The 22,906-nt window shown below is 44.9% G+C and overlaps 1 protein-coding gene across 6 annotated transcripts in view; it reads left to right on the forward strand.

Moving 5' to 3' along the window:
- GPAT2 (glycerol-3-phosphate acyltransferase 2, mitochondrial) overlaps positions 1-22,906 on the forward strand; it is a 141,211-nt gene that overhangs the window by 86,188 nt on the left and 32,117 nt on the right. For 4 of the 6 annotated variants that reach the window (XM_060276410.1, XM_060276411.1, XM_060276409.1 and 1 more), the window contains exons 4-8: positions 3,842-3,952; positions 11,666-11,806; positions 16,421-16,520; positions 18,496-18,632; positions 21,298-21,397. In XM_060276410.1, coding sequence (XP_060132393.1) covers positions 3,842-3,952; positions 11,666-11,806; positions 16,421-16,520; positions 18,496-18,632; positions 21,298-21,397 — 589 coding nt within the window. Of the gene's footprint in view, positions 1-3,841; positions 3,953-11,665; positions 11,807-15,384; positions 15,419-16,420; positions 16,521-18,495; positions 18,633-21,297; positions 21,398-22,906 lie in introns of those variants that run through there. The other 2 variants (XM_060276413.1, XM_060276414.1) reach the window with 2 other exon arrangements.

Below are 22,906 nucleotides of genomic sequence, written 5' to 3' on the forward strand. Positions count from 1 at the left end.
GTCAAGAGAACAAGCTGGTCACCACAAACACTCTTTTCCAACAACCCAAGAGACAACTCTACACATAGACATCACCAGATGGGCAGCATCGAATTCAGATTGATTATAATCTCTGCAGCCAAAGATGGAGAAGCTCTATACAGTCAGCAAAAACAAGACCTGGAGCAGATTGTGGCTCAGATCACCAGCTTCTTATACCAAAATTCCAGTTTAAACTGAAGAAAGTAGGAAAAAACACTAGGCCAGTAAGACACAATCTAAATCAAATCCCTTATGAATACACAGTGGAAGTGAGGAACAGGTTTAAGGATTTAGATTTGGTAGACAGAGTGCCTGAAGAACTATGGATGGAGGCTCGTAACATTATACAGGAGACAGCAACGAAAACCATTCCAATGAAAAGGAAATGCAAGAAAGCAAAGTGGCTGTCAGCAAGCAAAATGCGTGGGAGATAGTGAAAGATACAGGAAATTGAATGCAGACTTCCAAAAAATAGCAAGGAGAGACAAGAGGGCCTTCTTAAACAAGCAACACAAAGAAATAGAGGAAAACAACAGAATGGGAAGAACCAGAGATCTGTTCAAGAAAATTGGAGATATGAAAGGAACATTTCGTACAAAGATTAGGACAATAAAGGACAAAAGTGGAAAGGGCCTAACAGAAGCAGAAGACATCAAGAAGAGGTGGCAAGAATACACAGAAGAATTATACCAGAAAGAGGTATACCCTAGGTCAGCGTTTCTCAACCGGTGTTCCGCGGCACAGTAGTGTGCCGCGAGACACCGGCTGGTGTGCCGCGTCGTGCGGTGAGGAAAAGGGCGCTTTGCATTGCTGACGGACTTCCGGTGAGGCAAGATGGCTCGCGGCACGGCAGCGCGAAGCTCCTGAGAGCGACCAGTGTGCCCGTGCCGCCAGCCTAGCCTCCGGACCGCCGGAACCGCCGCCGCTGGTACGCGGGCGCCAAGTGAGCCCAGCGGATTGACCGGGGAGCCGCTGGAGGCCCCCCCCCCCGCGACCCCACCGGAGCGACACCGAAAGCGCCCGGCTGGAGGATCGACGGATCCCTGGGCTCTGCGGCAGCCACGTGGGCGTCGGAATCGCCCGGCGGATCAAGCGGGGAGCCGCTAAACCCCCCCAGCGAGCCCGCCTGCGGCCGGGAAGAGCTCCAAAGCCCGGGACCTCCCACCACGCGACGGCCCTTCCTCGTCGCCGCAGCCGTCGCCGCCCCAGGAGAAGAGGAAAAGGAGGGAGGCCCCCCCCAGGTGAGGGAAAAAGGGAAAGATAGGGAGGAGAGGGCCCCTCGCCACCCCCCAACCCAGGTGAGAGCGCCTGGTGGGTCTGCCTGGCTACCGCGCAGCAGTTCTTCAGTGGCGTGCTTTACGTCTCCCCTCCAAACTAAACTAAATATAGGGCGGCACAGAGTTGGTGTGCCGCGGGATTTTTTTTCATAGAACAAGTGTGCTGTGGCCCAAAAAAGGTTGAGAAACACTGCCCTAGGTAGTGTGTTTGCTGACCTTGAGCCAGACATCCTGGAGAGTGAAGTCAAATGGGCCTTAGAAAGCACTGCTAATAACAAGGCCAGTGGAAGTGATGATATTCCAGCTGAACTATTTAAAAGTTTAAAAGATGATGATAATAATAACAACAACAACAACAACAACAACAACAACAATAATAATATATTATTTATACCCCGCCCATCTGGCCGGGTTCCCCCAGCCACTCTGGGCGGCTTCCAACAAAACATTAAAATACAGAAATCCATCAAACATTAAAAGCTTCCCTAAACAGGGCTGCCTTAAGATGCCTTCTAAAGGTCTGGTAATTGTTGTTCTCTTTGACCTCTGGTGGTAGGGCATTCCACAGGGTGGGTGCCACTACCGAGGATGATGCTGTTAAGGTGCTACACTCAATATGCCAGCAAGTTTGGAAAACTCAGCAGTGGCCAGAGGGTTGGAGAAGATCAGTCTACGCCTCAATCCCAAAGAAGGGCAGTGCCAAAGAATGCTCCAACTACCGCACAATTGCGCTCATTTCACATGCTAGCAAGGTTATGCTTAAAATTCTACAAGGCATGTTTAAGCAGTATGTGGACCGAGAACTCCCAGAAATGCAAGCTGGATTTCGAAGACGCAGAGGAACCAGAGACCAAATTGCAAACATGCGCTGGATTATGGAGAAAGCTAGCTAGAAAAACATCTACTTCTGCTTCATTGACTACGCAAAAGCATTTGACTGTGTCGACCACAGCAAACTATGGCAAGTTCTTAAAGAAATGGGAGTGCCTGATCACCTCATCTGTCTCCTAAGAAATCTCTATGTGGAACAAGAAGCTACAGTTAGAACTGGATATGGAATAACTGATTGGTTCAGAATTGGGGAAAAAGTACGACAAGGCTGTATATTGTCTCCCTGCTTATTTAACTTATATGCAGAATTCATTATGCGAAAAGTTGGACTGGATGAATCCCAAGCCGGAATTAAGATTGCCGGAAGAAATATCAACAACCTCAGATATGCTGATGACCCAACCTTGATGGCAGAAAGTGAGGAGGAATTAAAGAACCTTTTAATGAGGGTGAAAGAGGAGAGCGCAAAATATGGTCTTAAGCTCAACATCAAAAGAACTAAGATCATGGCCACTGGTCCCATCACCTGGCAAATAGAAGGGGAAGAAATTGAGGCAGTGAGAGATTTTACTTTTTGAGTTCCATGATCACTGCAGATGGTGACAGCAGTCATGAAATCAAAAGACGCCTGCTTCTTGGGAGAAAAACAATGACAAACCTAGACAGCATCTTAAAAAGCAGAGACATCACCTTGCTGACAAAGGTCCGTATATTTAAAGCTATGGTTTTCCTAGTAGTGATGTATGGAAGTGAGAGCTGGACCATAAAGAAGGCTGATCGCTGAAGAATTGATGCTTTTGAATTAGGGTGCTGGAGGCAACTCTTGAGAGTCCCATGGACTGCAAGAAGATGAAACCCATCCATTGTTAAGGAAATCAGCCCTGAGTCCTCACTGGAAGGACAGATCCTGAAGCTGAGGCTCCAATACTCTGGCCACCTCATGAGAAGAGAAGACTCCCTGGCAAAGACCCTGATGTTGGGAAAGATGGAGGGCACAAGGAGAAGGGGATGACAGAGGATGAGATGGTTGGACAGTGTTCTCGGAGCCACCAACATGAATCTGGCCAAACTGCGGGAGGCAGTGGAAGACAGGCGTGCCTGGCGTGCTCTGGTCCATGGGGTCACGAAGAGTCGGACACGACTAAATGACAACAACAACTATGAGAGACAACAGGGGAGGGCTGTAACGTTCTCAGTTTGGCAAGGAACTGTTAGATACTGAACCCTGGATTAGATTGGCCTTGCTGTCATTCAGCAAGATGGTTCCCAGATACTGAAGAGGAGCTGTGGCATCTTGTACTTAGTTTAGAGCAGGGTGAGAAAAAAATGAGCAAGCAATAGATGTAAACATTAATCATTGTTCAGCATATTAGTTTCTGCATGCCTTCACAAACCCTCCTAATCCTATTTATGGACAAGCAAGAGGCATTATCAGAGTTGAAGGACACACTCCCAAACCCACTGAAGAAGGGTGTGAATCAGTGATGGGTGAAGCAAGGGGAGAGTTTCAAGATCCAGGTAGAGAGGCCTGAGGAACCAGCTTTGGCTCCTCATTCTGAGGTTCATTACCCTGCTTTAGAGTTTGGGAATGGACCTTGGATTGACTGCCATATTCTGGGCAGCTGCTACCCCCACCCCCATTTTCAGCTCTTAGGAATGTCACAGATATTGGCATCCCTTTATTAATCCCTTATGTATGAACTTTCTCCCAGGTTCAGAGGCTGGCTGGTAAGGAGACTCTGCTGCTTCTTCACAGTGTGTGATTGGAAAATTTGTGCTGATTCCCCCAGTGATCTTCAAGAAAGAATCTTCCACAGCAAGAGGTACTGCTGTTAGTGGAGGTTGGCCCATTTGAGCAAATGGGATGCCATCTCATCTTCAGTCTGCCCTCATTCAGCCCCCACCTGCTTGTCTTTTATTTACATCCAGTCCAAGGGATGACACTCATTGCTTGTTAGTTTTCTCTCTTCAGTCTCAGTGTTGCCCTTGTAGAATTCAGCAGGGAAGATGGTCACAAAAGTAGAATGAGTTGGCTCTGCCTGTTATTGGCTCTGGCTCCCCCTAAGGTTGGGCGCCTGGCCTTCTGCCCTACCAGTCCCAATGGCCACTATCACCTCTGCTGCTGTTAACTTGGTGCACTCTGTGATGTAGTGCTTAAGAGTGGTAGACTTGTAATCTGGGGAACCGGGTTTGCGTCTCCGCTCCTCCACATGCAGCTGCTGAGTGACCTTGGGCTAGTCACACTGCTTTGAAGTCTCTCAGCCCCACCCACCTCACAGGGTGTCTGTTGTGGGGGAGGAAGGGAAAGGAGATTGTGAGCCGCTTTGAGGCTCCTTCGGGTAGTGATAAAGCAGGATATCAAATCCAAACTCCTCTTCTCCTCTTCTTCTTCTCTGGAGGTTGAGCACCCTTTTTGCCTTCTGATGTTAGGTTTGGTAGCATTTTTTTTTTTGGTAAATAATTTTTATTCATTTTCCAATAATAATGAAAAAACACACATTCATATTAATAACAAATCAAGCCAAAACAAAAAACAATACAGCCAATTATAGAGTCCAAATTAAATAATTTCAATGGGACTTCCCATGTTCTGGATTTCAAGAGCCAATGTCCATCATTTATTTTCTTCTTTCTACTTTGCTACTTCCCGATTTTCCAATCCTGATATTGACCATCCTCCTTTCTCAGTCAGTCAGTCGCTGGTATAACTCTCTACAGTGGTACCTCTACTTACAAATAACTCTACTTATGAATTTTTCTACTTACAAATGGAGCTCTGTCCGCCATCTTGGATGCGGTTTAGATTTTTTCTACTTGCGAATTTTTAGATAGGGTTGCTTCGACTTACAAATTTTTTCTCCCAATGCATTCCTATGGGATTCGACTTACAAATTTTTTCGACTTACAAATGTGTGTTCAGAACGCATTAAATTCGTAAGTAGAGGTACCACTGTATCTTGTTTTGTTTAACGATTCCATATTTCTGTAATCACGTAGGAGGCAAATTTTTTGCATATTGTTCTCAGTTATAATATTTTGAAGCACAGTCCTCTTTCGATGACCCCTCCTTTCTCTGCTGATGTTCTGCTGATTCTTGCTGTAAAAGGCTCTGGGCTTCCATCCAAGGTTGAAGTTAATTAGCGACGCCTATTGTCTTTGATCTTTCTGAATAAGCTGATGTTTCAAATGTACTGTAGGGGTGTACTTCAGGTTTCCCCATAAAAAACCACGCCAGCTCTCTAGGACCCTTGGACAGCTGGCAGGAATCCAGAGTTTACTGTCACTCTCTTTTCAAACCGTATGTGATAATATTCCATGCAAGCAAATGCAACTTTTCTAAAGTACATCCCTTTTGTAGTTCAAATAAAAAGTATCTCTAACCTCCCTCCGGTAAGGGAGACTGCTTTTCCTTTTCCTTTCTGCATCGCAACTGCTGTTGTCGCCATCTTCCCTCCTTGGCCCGAGCCACTTTCATATTTGATCTTACTCTGCCAAATTTGATTCGGGCTCTCCACCGAGGAATGTAAGCCAATACATCCAATTAGTTTTGCGCCTCCTGCGTTTCCTTTGGATAATTAATTCTTTCTTGGTGAGGTTCACCAAATCATGAAATAGCAGATATAACGAAGACAAAAATATGGCAGGCGCTCACCTCATTCATCAAAACGCCAAGATGAGAGTCTTTTTGAAGTCCAGAGCTTGGCCTCCAGCGATCGTGTAGTTTAGCAGATTTTTCTTTTACCTCTTTCCAGAACACGCCTGTTTTTTTTGTCCAAATCTTTTTAATTTTTTTAAAACAGGGATTCCCGGCTAATGAGACTGACTTTGGAGAGTTGCCAGATTTGTGCCTTGGACATCACCCAGTGTCCCTGCCTCCACATCTTGTTGCGGAGCGCAGATAACGGACGATCTGTGGGTGGTGCAGCCCCCACCCCACCCGGGGAGGGGGGTTGGCAGAGCTAATTACCCTCATATTAACTCTGATTTACTGGCATGGCTGGGAGTCCGATCTCTTGGGAAACAGCCATATCTCACCGCCGGAAGCCGGATGTCTCCAAGTTAGGTAGCATTTTAGTAGCCCCCATGGCATTGGCAGTGAGAAGCAAACCCACCTGTGCTACATCTGCCGATGGGCTTGGCAGTTCAGCTGGTAGAACATGAGACCCTTAATCTCAGTGTCATGGGTTTGAGCTCCACGTTGGGCAAAAAGATTCCTGCATTGCAGGGAGTTGGACCAGCGCTACAGTTCTGTGATTTCTATGATCTGAGAAAAAGCTGTGTGTGTTGCATGCCTACTGGCTAGCATCCATACCACCACTTTCCTTTCTAAACTGGCTTGCGAGTGCTCCAGTTGGAGAACAGCCTTTACCAAAGGTGTCATGAACTTTGAAGACGCTCAAACCCAGATCGAAAGGGAGAATCGTGCTAAGAGGAAGGCACGTTTGGCAAACCCTCACCATGATAAACTCCTGCCCAGAAACCTATGTTCCCACTGTGGAAGGACATGTGGATCCAGAATTGGTCTCCACAGTCACTTAGGGACCGTGTTCATGGAAGACAATCTTACTGAGAGCCAGTGTGGTGTAGTGGTTAAGAACGGTAGACTCCTAATCTGGGGAACCGGGTTCACGTCTCCGCTCCTCCACATGCAGCTGTTGGGTGACCTTGGGCTAGTCACACTTCTTTGAAGTCTCTCAGCCCCACTCACCTCAGAGAGTGTTTCTTATGGGGGAGGAAAGGAAAGGAGAATGTTAGCCGCTTTAAGACTCCTTCGGATAGTGATAAAGCGGGATATCAAATCCAAACTCCTCCTCCTCCTCCTCCTCTTCTTCTTCTTCTTCTTCCTCTTCTTCTTCTTCTTCTTCCTCTTCTTCTTCTTCTTCTTCTTCTTCTTCTTCTTCTTCTTCTTCTTCTTCTTCTTCTTCTTCTTCTTCTTCTTCTTCTTCTTCTTCTTCTTCGCTACAAGTGATTGCCAAAGAAGAAGATTCCCAGAACAGCCTACAACTTTAAAAAAAGAGAGAGTAAATAATAGCTTCTTTGTTAGTGTAGTATACAGACACTGTTCATCAGACAAAATGTATCTGACATGTTCACGAATCTTTGTAAGAAGAATTTATAAATGTAGGTACACAACTTTGAGAGGAAAGCAACAACAGCTGAAGAAAAGGACAAGACCTGAGATCTCATGTTTGACTTGTAAGACTGTGCACATAGAGGTTTGCAAAGCCAGGCTCAGCTGTGCGTGAACAGCCTGTTGTGACATCACATCCATTTTTACCCTTACGTGCAAAATTGTGTTCCGTCTTCCCAGTTTTTAGAGTATGGGGCTTCCAGAACATTCCATCCACAACACAGTGAAAATACTTAAGTTCATGTCCACACACTTCATGTTAATTAATGGAGAACAATGTCCATCTGGTATACACTATCACATAACCCCCAATATAGATGCTAAAATCATAGGAATAGCCTCACTGCTAGACTAGACCAGAGCCCTATCTAGTTCAACCTCCTGTTTCCCACAGTGGCCAAACAGGTGCCTCTGTGAAGCCTACAAGCAGGTCAACTGGAGGTGGCATATAGCTATCATGGCCAGTAGCCTTCATATTTCTGTTTTCCACGATTTGAATCTTACCTTTTGTTCCCACTGCCCTTCAACACCGCATTGTGGCTGTGAATCCATAGGCTAACTGTGTGCTGTTAGAAGAAGTCCTCCACCCCACCTTCTTCACACACAGCCCAATTTTTATACCTAGATCATGTCCCCTTGTATGTTCATGTTGTGAACAGCCCTGAGATCTAATTTGTTGTATACAAATCAAGGGCGTACCCACCACTGGGCAAGTTAGGGCAGCTGCCCTACTCTAGAAGCAGGGCTGGTGGGCAGAGGCGGAGCACAGCCCGGCGGAGCGCGAGTTCGCCATTCCCGCCGCGCCGCACCCTCCCTCCAGCTCCCCGGTGCGCCCTCAGGCAAGGCCAAGCGCGGTGGGGAACCAGGGAGCGCGGCGCGGTGGGCGGGAACGCCGAACTCACGCTCCGCCTCCACCCACCAGCCCTGCTTCTAGGGAGGGGCACAGTCCGGCGGAGCGCGAGTTCGCCGTTCCCGCCCACTTTGTGGCCCCTCCCCTTCCGTGCCTTGGCCCCTCCCCTTGCCCCCCCTTAGTTTTGATCCTGGGTACGCCCATGCTACAAATTACTGCTACCACTACTGTACTTACTTTTTTATTCTAAATTAGGAAGGCTCAAATGTAACCTTTCTTTATAGGGTAGATGCTCCAATCCACTAATCCAGAGGTTTTCGTCCTTTTTGAGTCTATGATTTCCTTGACTAACTACATTTTTTGTGGCTGCCCTGCGGGGAAACATGCTCCGAGCCTGAGAAGTCCAGTTGTGTCACCCCTTGCCTGCAGAGCCGGCAGCCCCTCTCCCTTTTTCGAACACCCTTCCTTGTGGAGTGTTCCCTCAGCCTCCTCTCCCCCTCCTTAGGAGTCCTTTTGGCAGCCATGCCTGGTCTCTGAGCCACCCCCCGCTCCAAAGAGAGGTGCCTCCTCATGCCTGTGCACAGGGCTATGGGAAGAATCATAGAATCATAGAGTTGGAAGAGACCACAAGGGCCATCCAGTCCAACCCCCTGCCAAGCAGGAAACACCATCAAAGCATTCTTGACACATGCCTGTCAAGCCTCTGCTTTAAAACCTCCAAAGAAGGAGACTCCACCACACCCCTTGGCAGCAAATTCCACTGCCAAACAGCTCTTACTGTCAGGAAGTTCTTCCTAACGTTTAGGTGGAATCTTCTTTCTTGTAGTTTGAATCCATTGCTCTGTGTCCGCTTCTCTTGAGCAGCAGAAAACAACCTTTCTCCCTCCTCTATATGACATCCTTTTATATATTTGAACATGGCTATCATATCACCCCTTAACCTTCTCTTCTCCAGGCTAAACATACCCAGCTCCCTAAGCCGTTCCTCATAAGGCATCGTTTCCAGGCCTTTGACCATTTTGGTTGCCCCCTTCTGGACACGTCGTCCGGCTTGTCTGTTTCCTTCTTGAACTTCTGGATCCATGGAGTACTTAACCTGAAAGTACTCAACCTGAAACGTACTTAACCTGAGGTATGACTGAACAAAAGACTGCTGAGAAGTAACTGCAACTTAGGTGTCATTTGAGGCAGCCCTTCAGAGTTCCAGCGCCCCTTTCCTGTCTCATGTGCATACTCAAGATTGTTTAATCTACATTAGTTACCTTTTGGGAACATTTTAGCTATCCAGGCAGTTTCTGATTTTCTTAAAGCCCCAAACATTCTTCCTAGCTTACAGACCTCTCTACCTACATGTTTGCATGTGCACAAACACAGGTGGACCATCCTCTCATTCAGTTTTGAAAAATCTTGCTGTAGTGCTTCTTGACTCTTGGGATAAAGACAGAGGAACTGTATTTGGAAACCAGCTGAATGTGAATGCACACACTTCCCCATCTGTTTTTTGAGGCTGGGTGGGTCATGCGTTCCTCTGGGGTCAAATAAAGAATTGTACCAAGCAGTGGTTAGTCTGCAGTGGTTCTGAGTTAATGTGGAACAACCAGGCACCGTAGCAAGGGCTGTTCCAGTTATAGGCAAGCACTCTTGTCTAGATCCTTCAATCTGTACCTACATGGCGCTTCAGCTCTCCTTTCCCCCCCTCCCCCTGGGTCTCTTCCCCTTACTCCTCTGTAAACTACCTGCAAGTCTGTCTTTGATGTCAGGCTGCTGAGCTGGGATGACCAAAGCATTTTGGTGTGCAAAGCTGTTGGAGGTGTATAAGGCTACAGCCCAAGACTTGCCAGTGATAACAGAAAAGCATATATAAAAATGCTCCAGTAGAGTTTTTTCAGGCAAAGCTGCTGGGATTCCTTGCAGTCTGAGGGCGTTTTTTGACAAGTGATGCTGAAAACGCTTCTAAATAAGGATTGTGTCCCTTGTGAATGGTTAATGTACCACAGAGGGTGGGAGAGAGTGTCATAAAAAAAATCACTGTACATTCTAACTTATATAGGTTTTTACTAATGTAGGAAATGTAAAGGGGAAAACACAAGGTTTTCTGAACCAGAATGCACAGCGTAAAAGTTCACACAGCCTTTGTGAACTTGCATATGTAAAAGAAAAAAGTCCACAGGGGAGGTACACCCAACAAAATACGTAGCTCACAGCGCTAGTACTGTATAAAAAAACTTTGCAACAAGTGCATTCAGTGTTATTTAAATCACAATGCCTGATTCAGAAATAGAACAAAGGAATGCCATAATATATCACAAAGTATTTTCAAAATGGAATCTATTGTGCACATACATAGTATTGGTCTAATGCCTTCCTTTCTTAAAGCTGATGCTCCATTTTGTAGGACAGTGAAATATTTCTGGTTATCAAGCTCTTTTCAGCCCTGACTTTTCAGTTTCACAGCAAAGTCCACAATACATTATTATTATTATTATTATTATTATTATTATTATTATTATTATTATTTGCACCCTTTTTTATTGTGCCGAGGCACAATATTGTTTTATTAGCAGAGGCACAATATTTTTATTGGCAGAGGCAGAATTTCAGGAAGTTTCTGAGAAATCAAGAGTTCCTTCAAAGTGGACAGGACTGTTACCTTACTTATTTGGTTGTCAACAGGATTCTGTAAGGCAGCCAACAATATACAGTATTTTAAAATACAGCTTAGGTCCAGACTGATTGAAAGACCTTATAGGAACCTGCGCAGGTTTTGAGATCTTGGGGGGAGGGCTTCTATTGTTTCCACCACACTCACAGGCACACTTGGAGGGAAGCAGAAGGAGGCCTTCTCGGTGGTGGCTCCCAGACTCTGGAACTCCTTCCTTTGGAATTCTGGCTCCCTCCTAGTTGTCCTTCTGCTAGCAGGTGAAGTTCTTTTTACCCCAACAGGGTTTTAGGAACTGAAACTGCTTTTAATGAAAGGGCTGGTGCCATGCTGCTTTTATTGTGATTATCAGATAGATAGTTTTAATTTTATCTGTAAGCCACCTTGATTCCCTGTTAGGGGAAAAGGCGGGATATAAATAAATATGTAACAGTAATAATAATTACAGAAATAATAATAAAGGTTAGAAATGCCCATGGTTGTATACACAGAAAAAGAGAGGTTGGCATTTGTATGGCACATACATGGGAATTATCCTTCCTACAATTCTGTATCTTGCTCTTACATTCACTTGTTATTGTTTGCATTAATATTATTTGTATCCTGTTGTTCTGCTTTAAGTGCCCAGAGCAGTTAATGAGAAAGAAGAACAAATAACTTAATTTGTAATTTCATGAACATGACCAAGAGCTGGGCTCGTAAAACAACAGCCAATCATAATGCTGACACATTCTTGTATCCAAATTTCAGTTTATCAACAAGTTTTAGAGAGAGATGTATTTGTGTTCTGAAATTTGTGCATAATCTACAAGTGTCCTTTTTGACTGTCTAAATCCTTCATCAAGTGCTCATTGGAAGAAACACATATATTTGTATTCTCCTTTTTGTCCATCAAGGGTACAGGACATTGTGTGTCAGAAAGTGCCTCAGAGCAAGGGGGATGCGCCAGAGACCAGCATGCCAGTCCCACAGTGGATGCAGAGAATTCACAGCATTCTCTGCCAGATCCAGTCCTCTGTTTCTCCTCTCCTACTGAGGTATGGGATTGCAAAGGAGGGGGGGGTTAAATGGGTAGGTGTGTATGCTTACAGAGACTGCATACCATACATTTCAAGCACATTTCCCCTCTCTCCTGGGAAATGTAGTATGCCCCTCACAGAGTTAAAATTACCAGTACCATTAACATACTACAGTTCCCAGGTTTCTTTGAGGGTGCGAAGGTGTTTTAAATGTATGGTGTGTACGCAATCAAATATGAAGTTGTGGAACGTAATCTTTGGCTATGAACCACCTCTCTCTCATTTTAAAAAAGCTCAAGACAGGTAACAACAAAATTGAAATGAATTTAAAAACTGTAAAGCGCCATTACAAAAACATTAAAACATTAAATATAAGAAATACAATACACCAGGAGCAGCAGTTCAGTGCACTGAAACCACAGCAAGCTTAAATAATCATGCCATCAAAAACCTGCCTTCCAAAAGACCATTAGAGAGGGAATAAATAAAAAAATAAAAATGGTCCTGTAGCACCTTAGAGACCAATGAGGTTGATGGACTTCCATTTAATGCTGCTCAATGTGGTGCCTTCCATGATTCTAGATTCAGGTTAGAGAGGGGTTAGACGTGACTCCCTGCGGTTCCCTTTCCCCCTTCCCCAGCCCAGTGAAAATATCCAGGGCCTGCACTCTCATTGGACAGACTAAGGCAGTTGCCTCCGGTGGCAGATACTAGGGCAGCAGCAGTGGCAGCTTTCCAGCCATTCTTCTTGTGACCCCTGGATGTTCACCTCTGTTGGAGGTCAGAGGTATGTGTGCCAGGGGCCTGTGTACCACTCTGCAAAGTAACCTGCTACCCTCATGTGGCAAGAGGACACTGTAAAGTTGCCAGTTTTGCGGGAAGATTAACCTGCAACTCCAGTAAGTTTCTGTACATGGAATGTGAGGGAGTCATCTTGTCCATTGCCTCAGGCAGCAAAATGACTTGGACTGGCCCTGTATCCATCTTTGATATACAGTGGAACCTCGGTTTACGAATTTTCGGTTTACAAACGCCGCGGACCCATCTGGAACGGATTAATTCACTTTCCATTACTTTCAATGGGAAAGTTCGCTTCAGTTTATGAACACTTCAGTTTATGAACAGACTTCCGGAACCAATTACACCCATGCTTCGGGTTAAGTATGCTTCAGGTTGAGTATTCCGCGGACCAGTCTGGAACGGATTAATCCACTTTCCATTACTTTCAATGGGAAAGTTTGCTTCAGTTTATGAACAGACTTCCGGAACCAATTGTGTTCATAAACCGAGGTACCACTGTATCAGTTGGCTTGCTGGGATTCATTAGTAACATTTTTAGAGTAGACAGCCAGTTCTGGCAGACTGCTGACTCAGGCCTGTTACTGCCCCTTGTGACCCAAATAATGCACAGTAGAACCCACCCAACTATCCCTCATAGCTGCAGAATGCAGATTGCAATCGATAGTGGCAAGCAAGAGGGTTTTCAGGATAGCCTGTCTGCCACCACTGTGCTCATGGAGAGTGCACTTGCTGCTAAACTTCTAAGGGACCCCACACTTCCTGGCAACCTGCTCTGAAAACCACTTTGCTAGAGGTTTTAATTTGCTGAGTTTGGGAGATTTGTGAGTCATACCTTTTCTGCACTGGCTCTTGACTCTCCTTCCATTCTTGTTGGGAGTATAATGCTAATATTTTCCGCCGAACCCATATTTTGCAGCTTTAAAAAGAATGTACCCTTCTTAGATCTTCCCCCACCACCCCCAAAAAAACCACATGGTGAAAATAATATATTTCTATAATTCAAATGTATAGTTCTATCTTACTCACCATGCAGGAGTGTGTTCACTACTAAATCTGGGGATATAATTTCTTGTTGCCCATTACTTCTAGAATTTTCCCTAGGCTAAAGAGCAAAGAGGTCATCCTGTTGGTGTCTTGAGGTTAGCTGTCCTGGTAAGATCCTGGGCTGAACTGCAGCAGGATCTCACTTTGAGATTGTAGGATTTTGATCCCAGGTTTTCATTTTGCATGTTGCTGAGGGTAGATGGGAGCTACATTGCCAGTAGGTGCCTGTTTGCATTGTCCTTTCTTTGCTTATGGGTTGACTACACCAGCATGTGGCTGCCTTACCAGTTTGTCTAGGTATTTTTCACTCCATAAGACACACTTTTTTCCTCCTAAAAAGTAAGGGAAAATGTCTGTGCCTCTTATGGAGCAAATGCTGGTACCTGGAGCCAAATTGCCCAGGGGCGAAAAGCAGATCTTGCTTGTTTTTTGTTTTTAAGAAAGAGCTAAAGGCTAACAAGAGGGAAAGAGGGTGTTGAAAGGAAGCAGCTCAACAGCTGATTGCAAGAGATCAGGGAGGGAGATAAGGGACCTAGCTCCCTTCCCGGCCCCTCCCCTTGCTCAGGCCTCCATTGCTGAATGTTCTGCAGAGGCAGGCTGTTTGTTTCCCCAGCAACATGTGACTGGCTGATTGGATTATCTGGCTGATTAGATTATCAGAAGCTGCAGAACTGTGAGTTGAACAGGATTTTTTCCCCTTTGCAAAGTAAACTCAAAATCTTGGAGCTCCTTTAAAAAATGGGGTTTTTCCTCTTTGCAAAATAAGCTGATCCCCCCAAAACGGGGCTTTCCCCCTTTCGTCCTCTGAAAACTAAGTGCATCTTATGGTCAGGTGCATCTTATGGAGCGAAAAATACGGTAATTAGATCTTCACTGTAGCATTGAGTTCAGTGGAAGGATCTAAAGAGCCTGACGTTGTCAACAACTACATCATGACCACTCTTTATTATGGTGAAAGATCAGAAAACAGCCCTGAAGTTTTATATATATAAAAAAGGATTATGACACTGTGATTATGTAAATATATTGGTCAGCAATTACTGTTTGACCTTGCAGTGGTGCTGTTGAATGACTTTGATGCTTCATTTTAAGGAAGAGAGGGAATCTTTTGGTGACTGAAAACCTCGAGCAAGAGATTAGGGAAAGGGTTTTCCCCCTATATTTTATTTATTTATTTGAATGATTTATAGCCTTCTCTTCATCAGGGTAGATTACAAAATAAAAAACAACAACAATCAGAACAACAACCACATTGATACATAAACCACAATGAAATGCAAAAATAAAAATAAAAGAATTTAGATAAGCACAGTTAAGAGATAGCCAAAAACAAATCACAATACACCCACAGCAGCCAGGCTATATAGTCCGTGTGTGTGTGTGTGTTTTTTAAAGAAATCAGTACCATGTAACTGTACAGTACTTTGATATAGTACCCTTGAGTGTATTTAAAAATGGCTGGGAGATTCTGAGAAAGGATTGATGCAAGATTTCCCCCCCTTATATCAATGATCTTTTGGTAAATCTTTGCTTGTTGGCTTGTGGTTTTTAAAAAGAAAGTGAGGGGGTGAGAGAGAGGCAGCGAACTTCATTCAGGAAGTCCTTTGAAACCTACAGATGAAAACCACAGTGTATAAGAGGCTTCTTATTAACCCAGCACCTTTCATCAACTTCAAATTAACACAAGTTAGGGACTAATAGGAAAAGCAGCGGCCGTGAGTGCATGCAGTTAACTCAGAGAAAGGGATGATTAGCTCAGAAGTTCTCCTTCCCTGTTTGGAGGGGGTGGGGGTGATGATGGGGAATGAGCTGTTTGGCATGATTGTAGGTGGGGGTGCTGCTAACCATAGCGCTTTGGGGGGGGAGAGGTAGTCTTTGATGAGAGAGAGTAGCTGCCCAGCTTAATGGGAATATTTTTTTGGGGGGGGGGCAGAGTTTTAGTTTTCCTGTTGCAGTTACGAAATGCATAAAACATAGACTTTTAAATAGCTGTGACCATCTTTGGGACCATGCCGAATCCCTACTTACTTAAATCAGATCAGAAAGGAGAAACCTGTACTGTGTCAGATAATTTCCTTTTTCTTCTTCTTTTGTGTCAAAGAAATCATAGATTCTTGTCTTGTCTTGTATTTTTAATCTCTACAAGTGGTACCCAGCCACGCGTTGCTGTGGCTCATCCCTGTGACTCCACCCCACCCTGTCCCGACCCATGACCCATCCTGACCCCTTCCTGCCCCCATCCCCAACCCAGACGAGCACCTACATCCACTCCCTGCAAACCTGAGCTGAGCTGTTTTGGAGAGGGAATCTTTTCTAGCTGCAGTACCAGTGGAGTCGCCGCTAGAGGGCGATGTTTTGCAACCTGTTTTTCTGTTTTTTCCAAAAAAGCATGTTTTTACCTGTGACAGGTGTGACATTTGTATAATCTAAGTTTATATGAACACTCCCATACTGGACCGCAACGTTGTGTCAAAATTTCAACTCAATCAGTCAAGCAGTTTCGGAGCAAGCTGAGCACACACAGCTTGGCATTTTACATTTTTATTTATATAGATACAATGTTAGGTGCTCTAAGAGTTGAATAGTGGCAACAATAATCTGTCCTAGAAACCAGTAAAGTACCCTGGAAGAAGGCAACAGAGCTGTGGTTGCCTTTCTCCCCTCTCCCCTCAAAGGCTTTGATTCTATGTGCTCATGCCACTTGGAGCCTCTTAAGAGTTGTAGTGATGCTTGCATGCTTGCTTGTTGCTTTGTGGGTTTTTTTAACCACTTCCTCTCTACCTTCAGGCTCATCCACTGGGCTCTGCTAAAACTTCTGAATCAAATGTTTCTTGGCGTGATAATCCACAACGGGCAACTGGAGATGGTGCGCAGGGCTGCTGAGGTGGTAAGGGATGCTGTTTCCTGGGTGGATGCAAGAGGGTTTCCCATTCCCAGCAGTATTGATAGCTTCATTAACGTGTCACTCCAAAATTCCAGACCTCCACCCAAACTGATGCCAAAGTTTAGTGCCAGTTTTGTGTCGCCTCCCAAACTGAGTAAGTTAATGAAGCTCGTATAACTGACCTCACAGGGAAAAAAATATATAATGTGGGGACCGTATTTTGGGAATGCAAATGGGCTTGGCAGGATGCTAGCACAACATGGGAGTGCCTGGTTTTTATTCCCATGTTGCCTTTTGCTCTGACAAGTCCTGTACATGTGCATTCCTTTTTCTTTTTCTTTTGTTCTTCATCTGCATGCAATCTCATTAACTCAGAGTAGATGATAAAGGCAAGAGCAAAGCAAAAAATAAAATAAAATATGGAAATAATGAGTGGGGAAGTAGAAAGAAAAAGAAGAAAAAGAGAAAGATAAAATAAGATAAAAGAAAAGAAAACCTTAGCAAAAAAATTACATGCAAGCATCTTTCTTCTCTACTTTTTGTTAAACATTTTTTTTAGGTTAAGGTGTCTCAATCATTCATTTCCATTCCCACGAAAAGCCCAAGATAGGTTCTCTATTATTGATAAATGTTAACCATATTCTTTCTTTTAACTTTACCTCTATTAATTCCCACCACCACTGCTCCATATTGAATAATACTAAAAAAAATCGTCCATGTCTATATTAAAGCTTCTTCACTGTAATCACACATTGAGTCCATATTATTTTTATTTTTCAGCACATGTCCACTTGTTCATGTCTAGTTCTGTGTGTTCAGTTCCATTTCTTGTTGTATTCCACTTCTGTTGTGTTATTCCATTTTTTTTTCTCATTATATGTCTGCTAGTTCATATCCAGTTCCATGTTTTCAGTTCCATTTCCAAATCTCTTTCTCTAGGACAGGGTTTCTCAAACTTGGGTCTCCAGCTGTTTTTGGACTTCAGGCCTCATCATCCCTGACCACTGGTCCTGCTAGCTAGGGTTGATGGGAGTTGTAGTCCAAAAACAGTTGTAGACCCATGTTTGGGAAACCCTGCTCTAGGACCTTCCATTTTCCTCCCCCCCCATATTTTTCCAGAGGCAATACCATAATTCTAATAGCAACATTCTTTGAATTTGCTCTAGGTTGTATGCAGTCCTTTCTCTCTGCTTAACACTAAAGAAAGGCTAGTACTGAAATCCCAAAGCTGCTCCTGTGCATTCCTGAGTTTCTTGATCATTGAGTACCTAACCTTTGAGTCCAGCTAAATGTGGGCTTTATTCCTCTTGCTTTTATGATGGAGGTTTCATTGCAGGTATTGCTGGCCAGGTGCCAGTCACAGCCTTTCAGCCTCACATCTGCGGTATGAGGGTCATGATGCTGACCTGCAAAGAAAGTTTCTTTAGTGTTTGCTAAACAGTGTTTCTCAACCAGTGTGCCTCCAGATGTTTTGGGACTACAACTCCCATCATTCCTGACCACTGGTCTTGCTAGCTAGGGATGATGGGAGTTGTAGTCCCAAAACATCTGGAGGCACACTGGTTGAGAATCACTTTGCTAAGAGAATGTCTGGGAGGAGCCAGCCGGGTGCCCTCTAGATGGCAACTACCATCAGTGCCAGCCAGCACAGAAGTTGTAGTTCAAAATTTCAGCAGGGCAACAGGTTGGCTAAGCCTGCTCTAGAAACCTGTTTAAGTGATAAGTATTGGGTTTTTAAACATGGTTAAGCATACTTTCTGCTTTTTAGAAGAAAATGAAGCTTTTATTTTGCTATCCCTACTTATGCTATTTTAACTTCATGAGCCATGTGTGGTTCCTGAGCCAGACCCCTCCCCCCACCCTTTCGGGTGCTCTGGTGCCTTTTTTTTTTTTACACAAAGCTTTTGCACTCTGCCCTCTTTGGTATATTGTGTATGTTTGCTGTTGCTTAGGACTGTTGTTTTTCTCTTGTCTCCAGCCTGATGTCCCTGTGGTCTTTTTATCAACCCACAAATCTCAGTTGGACAGGCTTTTGCTTCAGCTCCTCCTCATCTCGCAGGGCCTAGGCACACCCAGGGTCACTTGTGAATACAAAACCTATCCTTCAAAGTGCAGGTAAGATTTCAATTTGGAGTGCATTTTGAGATATGAGAACATGTTTTTTCCACACATTTTTCTGGGATTCCCCCCCCCCTTTCACGTTCAACCTGCTTGAGGGTATTTGGATTTAGTTTCATTCCAATGTGCCATTTGCTAAGAGACTAAGCCAAGTGAAGGTTGGAATGTGAAGGTTGTGTTTACAAGAGAACCACGAGAGAAAGGCGTAATGACACATAGGCAGGAGCTATTGCTATAGCTTGTGAGGACGAAGGAAGGAAAGATAAGAAAAGTTTCATTCACACTTTCGCTTGTGCTGTGCCCAGGGGCATAGCTAGCTGCTCCAGCACCCAGAGCAGCAGGGGCATGGCGATCCGCCCACACGGGTGCCGTGGCGATAAGATAAGATAATCTTTATTGTCATTGCCCCCCTGCGGGAACAACGAAATTACTCGGCTGCTCCATCCACGCACAGGGGGGCAATGACAATAAAGATTATCTTATCACCACAGCACCCCTGTGAGTGGATCGCCATGCCCCTGCCGCTCTGGGTGCCAGAGCAGCTAGCTATGCACTCCCAGGAGAGACATTTGGCTCAGGCATGCTGCGGGCCAGGCTGCATGGTAAGCGACGCCCCCTGCAGTGTGCCATTTTGTCACCCCCCTCAGGGATGACACCTGGGGCGGACCGCCCCCCCCCCGCCCCCTTTCCTACGCCCCTGGCTGTGTCTAGGAAGCATGGGTCTGAAGGGTTTTCCCTTTGCCCTGCTCCTTTCCAGGGGAAAACCCACTTCTTAGCTTCTCAATCATGGAAAACCTGAGTTGCCTTTTTGCTCTGAGCACTAAAGAGTGGTTTTTCCTGGGGAAAAGCAGCAGGACAAGAGGAAGTGTGGATCAGCTCAAAATTGCTATGCCTTGTGCTTAAACTAGTATAAACTACTCGAAGCAAGTATTGCCATAGATGGACCTAGCTGCCCCTTTGCTTCCGTTTGCTTGCTTGTGCTTTTCCTCCTATTTATGTGCCACTCCTCAGCTACTTGCTGGTTGAGGTTGTGTTGCATCAGCATTGCAATGCCTAAAAAGGTGCCCTGATAAATGTCGTCTAGTTTCTATTTGGCCATTCCAGGCTGAACCCACAAGGTATTGAGTATTGAACCCCAATATTTTCCCAATAAAGGCGACTTCTGAATCTGACAAATACGTTGTTATGCTTGAAACACGAACTCCCTCTTGGTCTGAAAAGGCAATCACCCAGGTGGCCTCCTGCCTTTGTCGCCATCTGACAAGGCCCTCTTCCAGAAAGAGTTTAGGTGGTGGAAAGAGAGAGGGAGAGATACTCTATTAAGGAAAGAAAGGTCCATGGTGGGAGAATGGAAGGAGAGACTCTGCTTCGCCACCTCACCCTGAAGTTTAACCTGGAAAGGAACCCAACTGCCCCCCTCACAGTGCAGCCCCCCCCCATGCAGCTACAGAGGCTTGGCTTTCAAGGCTGCAATTGTATAGTTGCCAACCTAGTGCCCTCCATCTGTTTTGTACTACAACTCCCATCATCTCCAGCCAGCCATGGAGGGAACAACAAGTGACATCAGGGTGGTGAAGAAAGGTTTGAAGAGTCTGACACTGGTAGTGTTTCTGAGCAAGGCCTTTCCCACTTTTGATTATCTCCCCTTTCTCTGCCCCTCAGTTTGATTCCTTATGGAAGTTTCCCTTCCACTTGTTCTCAGTTTTGCAATTAGTGTGGGTGGTTCTGTCTTGAAAAAGCTTTTACCACTTCTGCTGATGCTGAGTGCCGTTTGGCTCTAATAAATCAGATTTCTTAAGTCTTATTAAATGAAATAACAATATTTTAATAATTTGTGGAATTTGCATAATTTGTTCTGCCCACAATGAACTTGCGGAATTATGTTTTCCATCTGGATAGATTTAGATATATGATTCTTTCCACCCAGACCTTTCCGTCCCCCCCACCCCACCACCAATCTATTAATAACATTAGAAAATTGGGGGGGGGAAATCTGCATGAAGTTATGCTTTATTCTGTTCCTCTAAAAAGGCCCTGCAAACTTATTTAAAACATATACATGTTCTTATTTTCACACATTTTTTTCTTCATAATGCAGAGTATTAAAGCTGCTGTCATATTTTTCAGGTCACATCCTCACCATACGTTTAAAGCACCCTTATACCACATTAACAATCATGGCTTCCCCTAAAGAATGCTAGGAACTGCAGTTTATTAATGGTGCTGGGGGGCTTCTCCTCACAACTCTCAGCATACTTAAACTATGGTTCCCAGGATGGGGGAAGTGGTAAAAAAAGTGCTTTGAATGTAGATGTGACCAAAGCTTATTTCCACAGCTAAAATTTTGTTTGCATTCTTTTAAAAAAAGAAAAGAAAAAGATGACTGTGGCTGACAGGATTATAATAAAAATTTATTATTTATACTCCGCCCATCTGTCTGGGTTTCCCTAGCCACTCTGGGTGGCTTCCAACAGAATTAATGATGGTGACGACGACGACGACGACGACAACAACAACAACACTATAAAATATCAGACATTAAAAACTTCCCTAAACATTCTAAGTTGCATCCCACAGACCAAATCCTGCTCCTACACAGGAGGATGTGTGTTGGACCCAGGGTTATAATAAACCAGCCCTGCTCTTGTTCCTCTTTGTTCAGAACCCTGCTGGCACTCCTAGGAGGGGTATTCCTGCCGCAAGGAGTGGAACAGGCCCGGGACAGTGAGCAAGGAGTCCTCTCCAGAGCTGTTTTGGCTTCAGTAAGTTTAGTGTTTGATCTTTGGAAGGAAGGGAAGTTCTGATTGCTATGGGCTGTGAGCACTGGGGGGGAGGGCGTTGGTGCTGAGGGGGGGAGGAGGAGGAGGAGGAGGAGGAAGAGACTTGGCTGAGAGTTTTGAAGTCACTTCTAAGAACACTTGACCAACAGCCACTTACAGTAATGTGGCAATTTGTCATATTGGATTTACTTTCTCATGGGCTCCACAACAGCATTTCATCTTGTGAATGACCAGATGATGTTTCCTCACATTCTGGCTTTGAAGCTTGGCTACATATTTCCATATCAAAAGTGGCCATGTATGGCTGAGGCAACCCAGTCAGGTGGGTGGCATATAAATAATAACTACAACAACTATTAGTATTATTATATGAGCCAAGCTAAATGTGATGTAGGAGATGCCATCGTGGCTCTCCTGGTATGCTTGAATACCTCCTCTTTGCTTGAATAGCAGCTTGGAGAGTTCAGGGATTTTAACAAGGGAACTGGAAAACTGCTAGTTGACGCTCCATATCGAGAAACGTCCAGCTCTTTCTCCCTTGAGTCCCTGTATGCCAAAGCCTTGCTGTGGACATGTAGTAGTGGGAGACATTCCTTAGGGTGTTCCAAACTAATCAGCCAATCTCCAGGGTATGAATTACAAAAGGCTTGATTTTTAATAAATGAGGAAGGAAGGTTGAGTGACACAGAGTGCAAGACAAAATAAACGCACAGAGGAAACTAGCTAACTAGCCTAGCAAGCTATGTTTTCCACATAAGTGCCAGAATTGCATTAAGTCTTCAATATGCTTGCCAGAAGACAAAAGTAGCAGAATGCATCCCATCTTTATTTTGGGTGATGTGAAGGGTGGATAATATGCAGCCCAGAGGGACCCAGCTACTGGAGGGTAACATGGAACAGTAGGTGTGAACATCGGGTAGTATTTTGAACACTTGCGAGATGGGCAGTCAGGGTGCTTAGGGCAGATTTTCGGGAGGGAGGTGGGGGGCAGTTTCTTACTGCTGTACTAGATGTTTGTTGAGCATCTAAGCCTCACCTTTGTGTGTGCAGGTTCCTTGGGTTTCAGTACTGCCTTCTGGTGCTGATATTAGCTGGAGTTGGGGCAGAGGAGAGAGTAATCCCTTCCCCCCCCCCTCCCTGAAGCTACCGTAATTGCAACTTGGAAGGGGTCATTTAAATGGGGGTGGGGAAAGGGTATGTGTATTGGGGGGAGGTTTAAAGCCCTCCTTTAATGGTTGCATTTAACTAAAGGATGTGTAACACTGAAGATCGGAGATCTGATCTAGTTTACTCCTGAGGCAGACTCTGATGGTTCAGTACAGTATTCTGAATCTTCCCCAGAGACAGGCAGAGAAAGCTGGAGGTTTATCTCTGCTTATTTCTCCTTTTGCAGCCAATTGTCCCTAGGGGTTGGATCTGGGACAATGAGCTGCTAAAGCAGAGGAAGGCGGCCAGTGGTTCTGCTTCTCTATTTCCCTAGGATGCTCTCCA

Source organism: Zootoca vivipara, chromosome 6 (assembly GCF_963506605.1).
Source record: "Zootoca vivipara chromosome 6, rZooViv1.1, whole genome shotgun sequence".
NCBI classification, from domain to species: domain Eukaryota; kingdom Metazoa; phylum Chordata; class Lepidosauria; order Squamata; family Lacertidae; genus Zootoca; species Zootoca vivipara.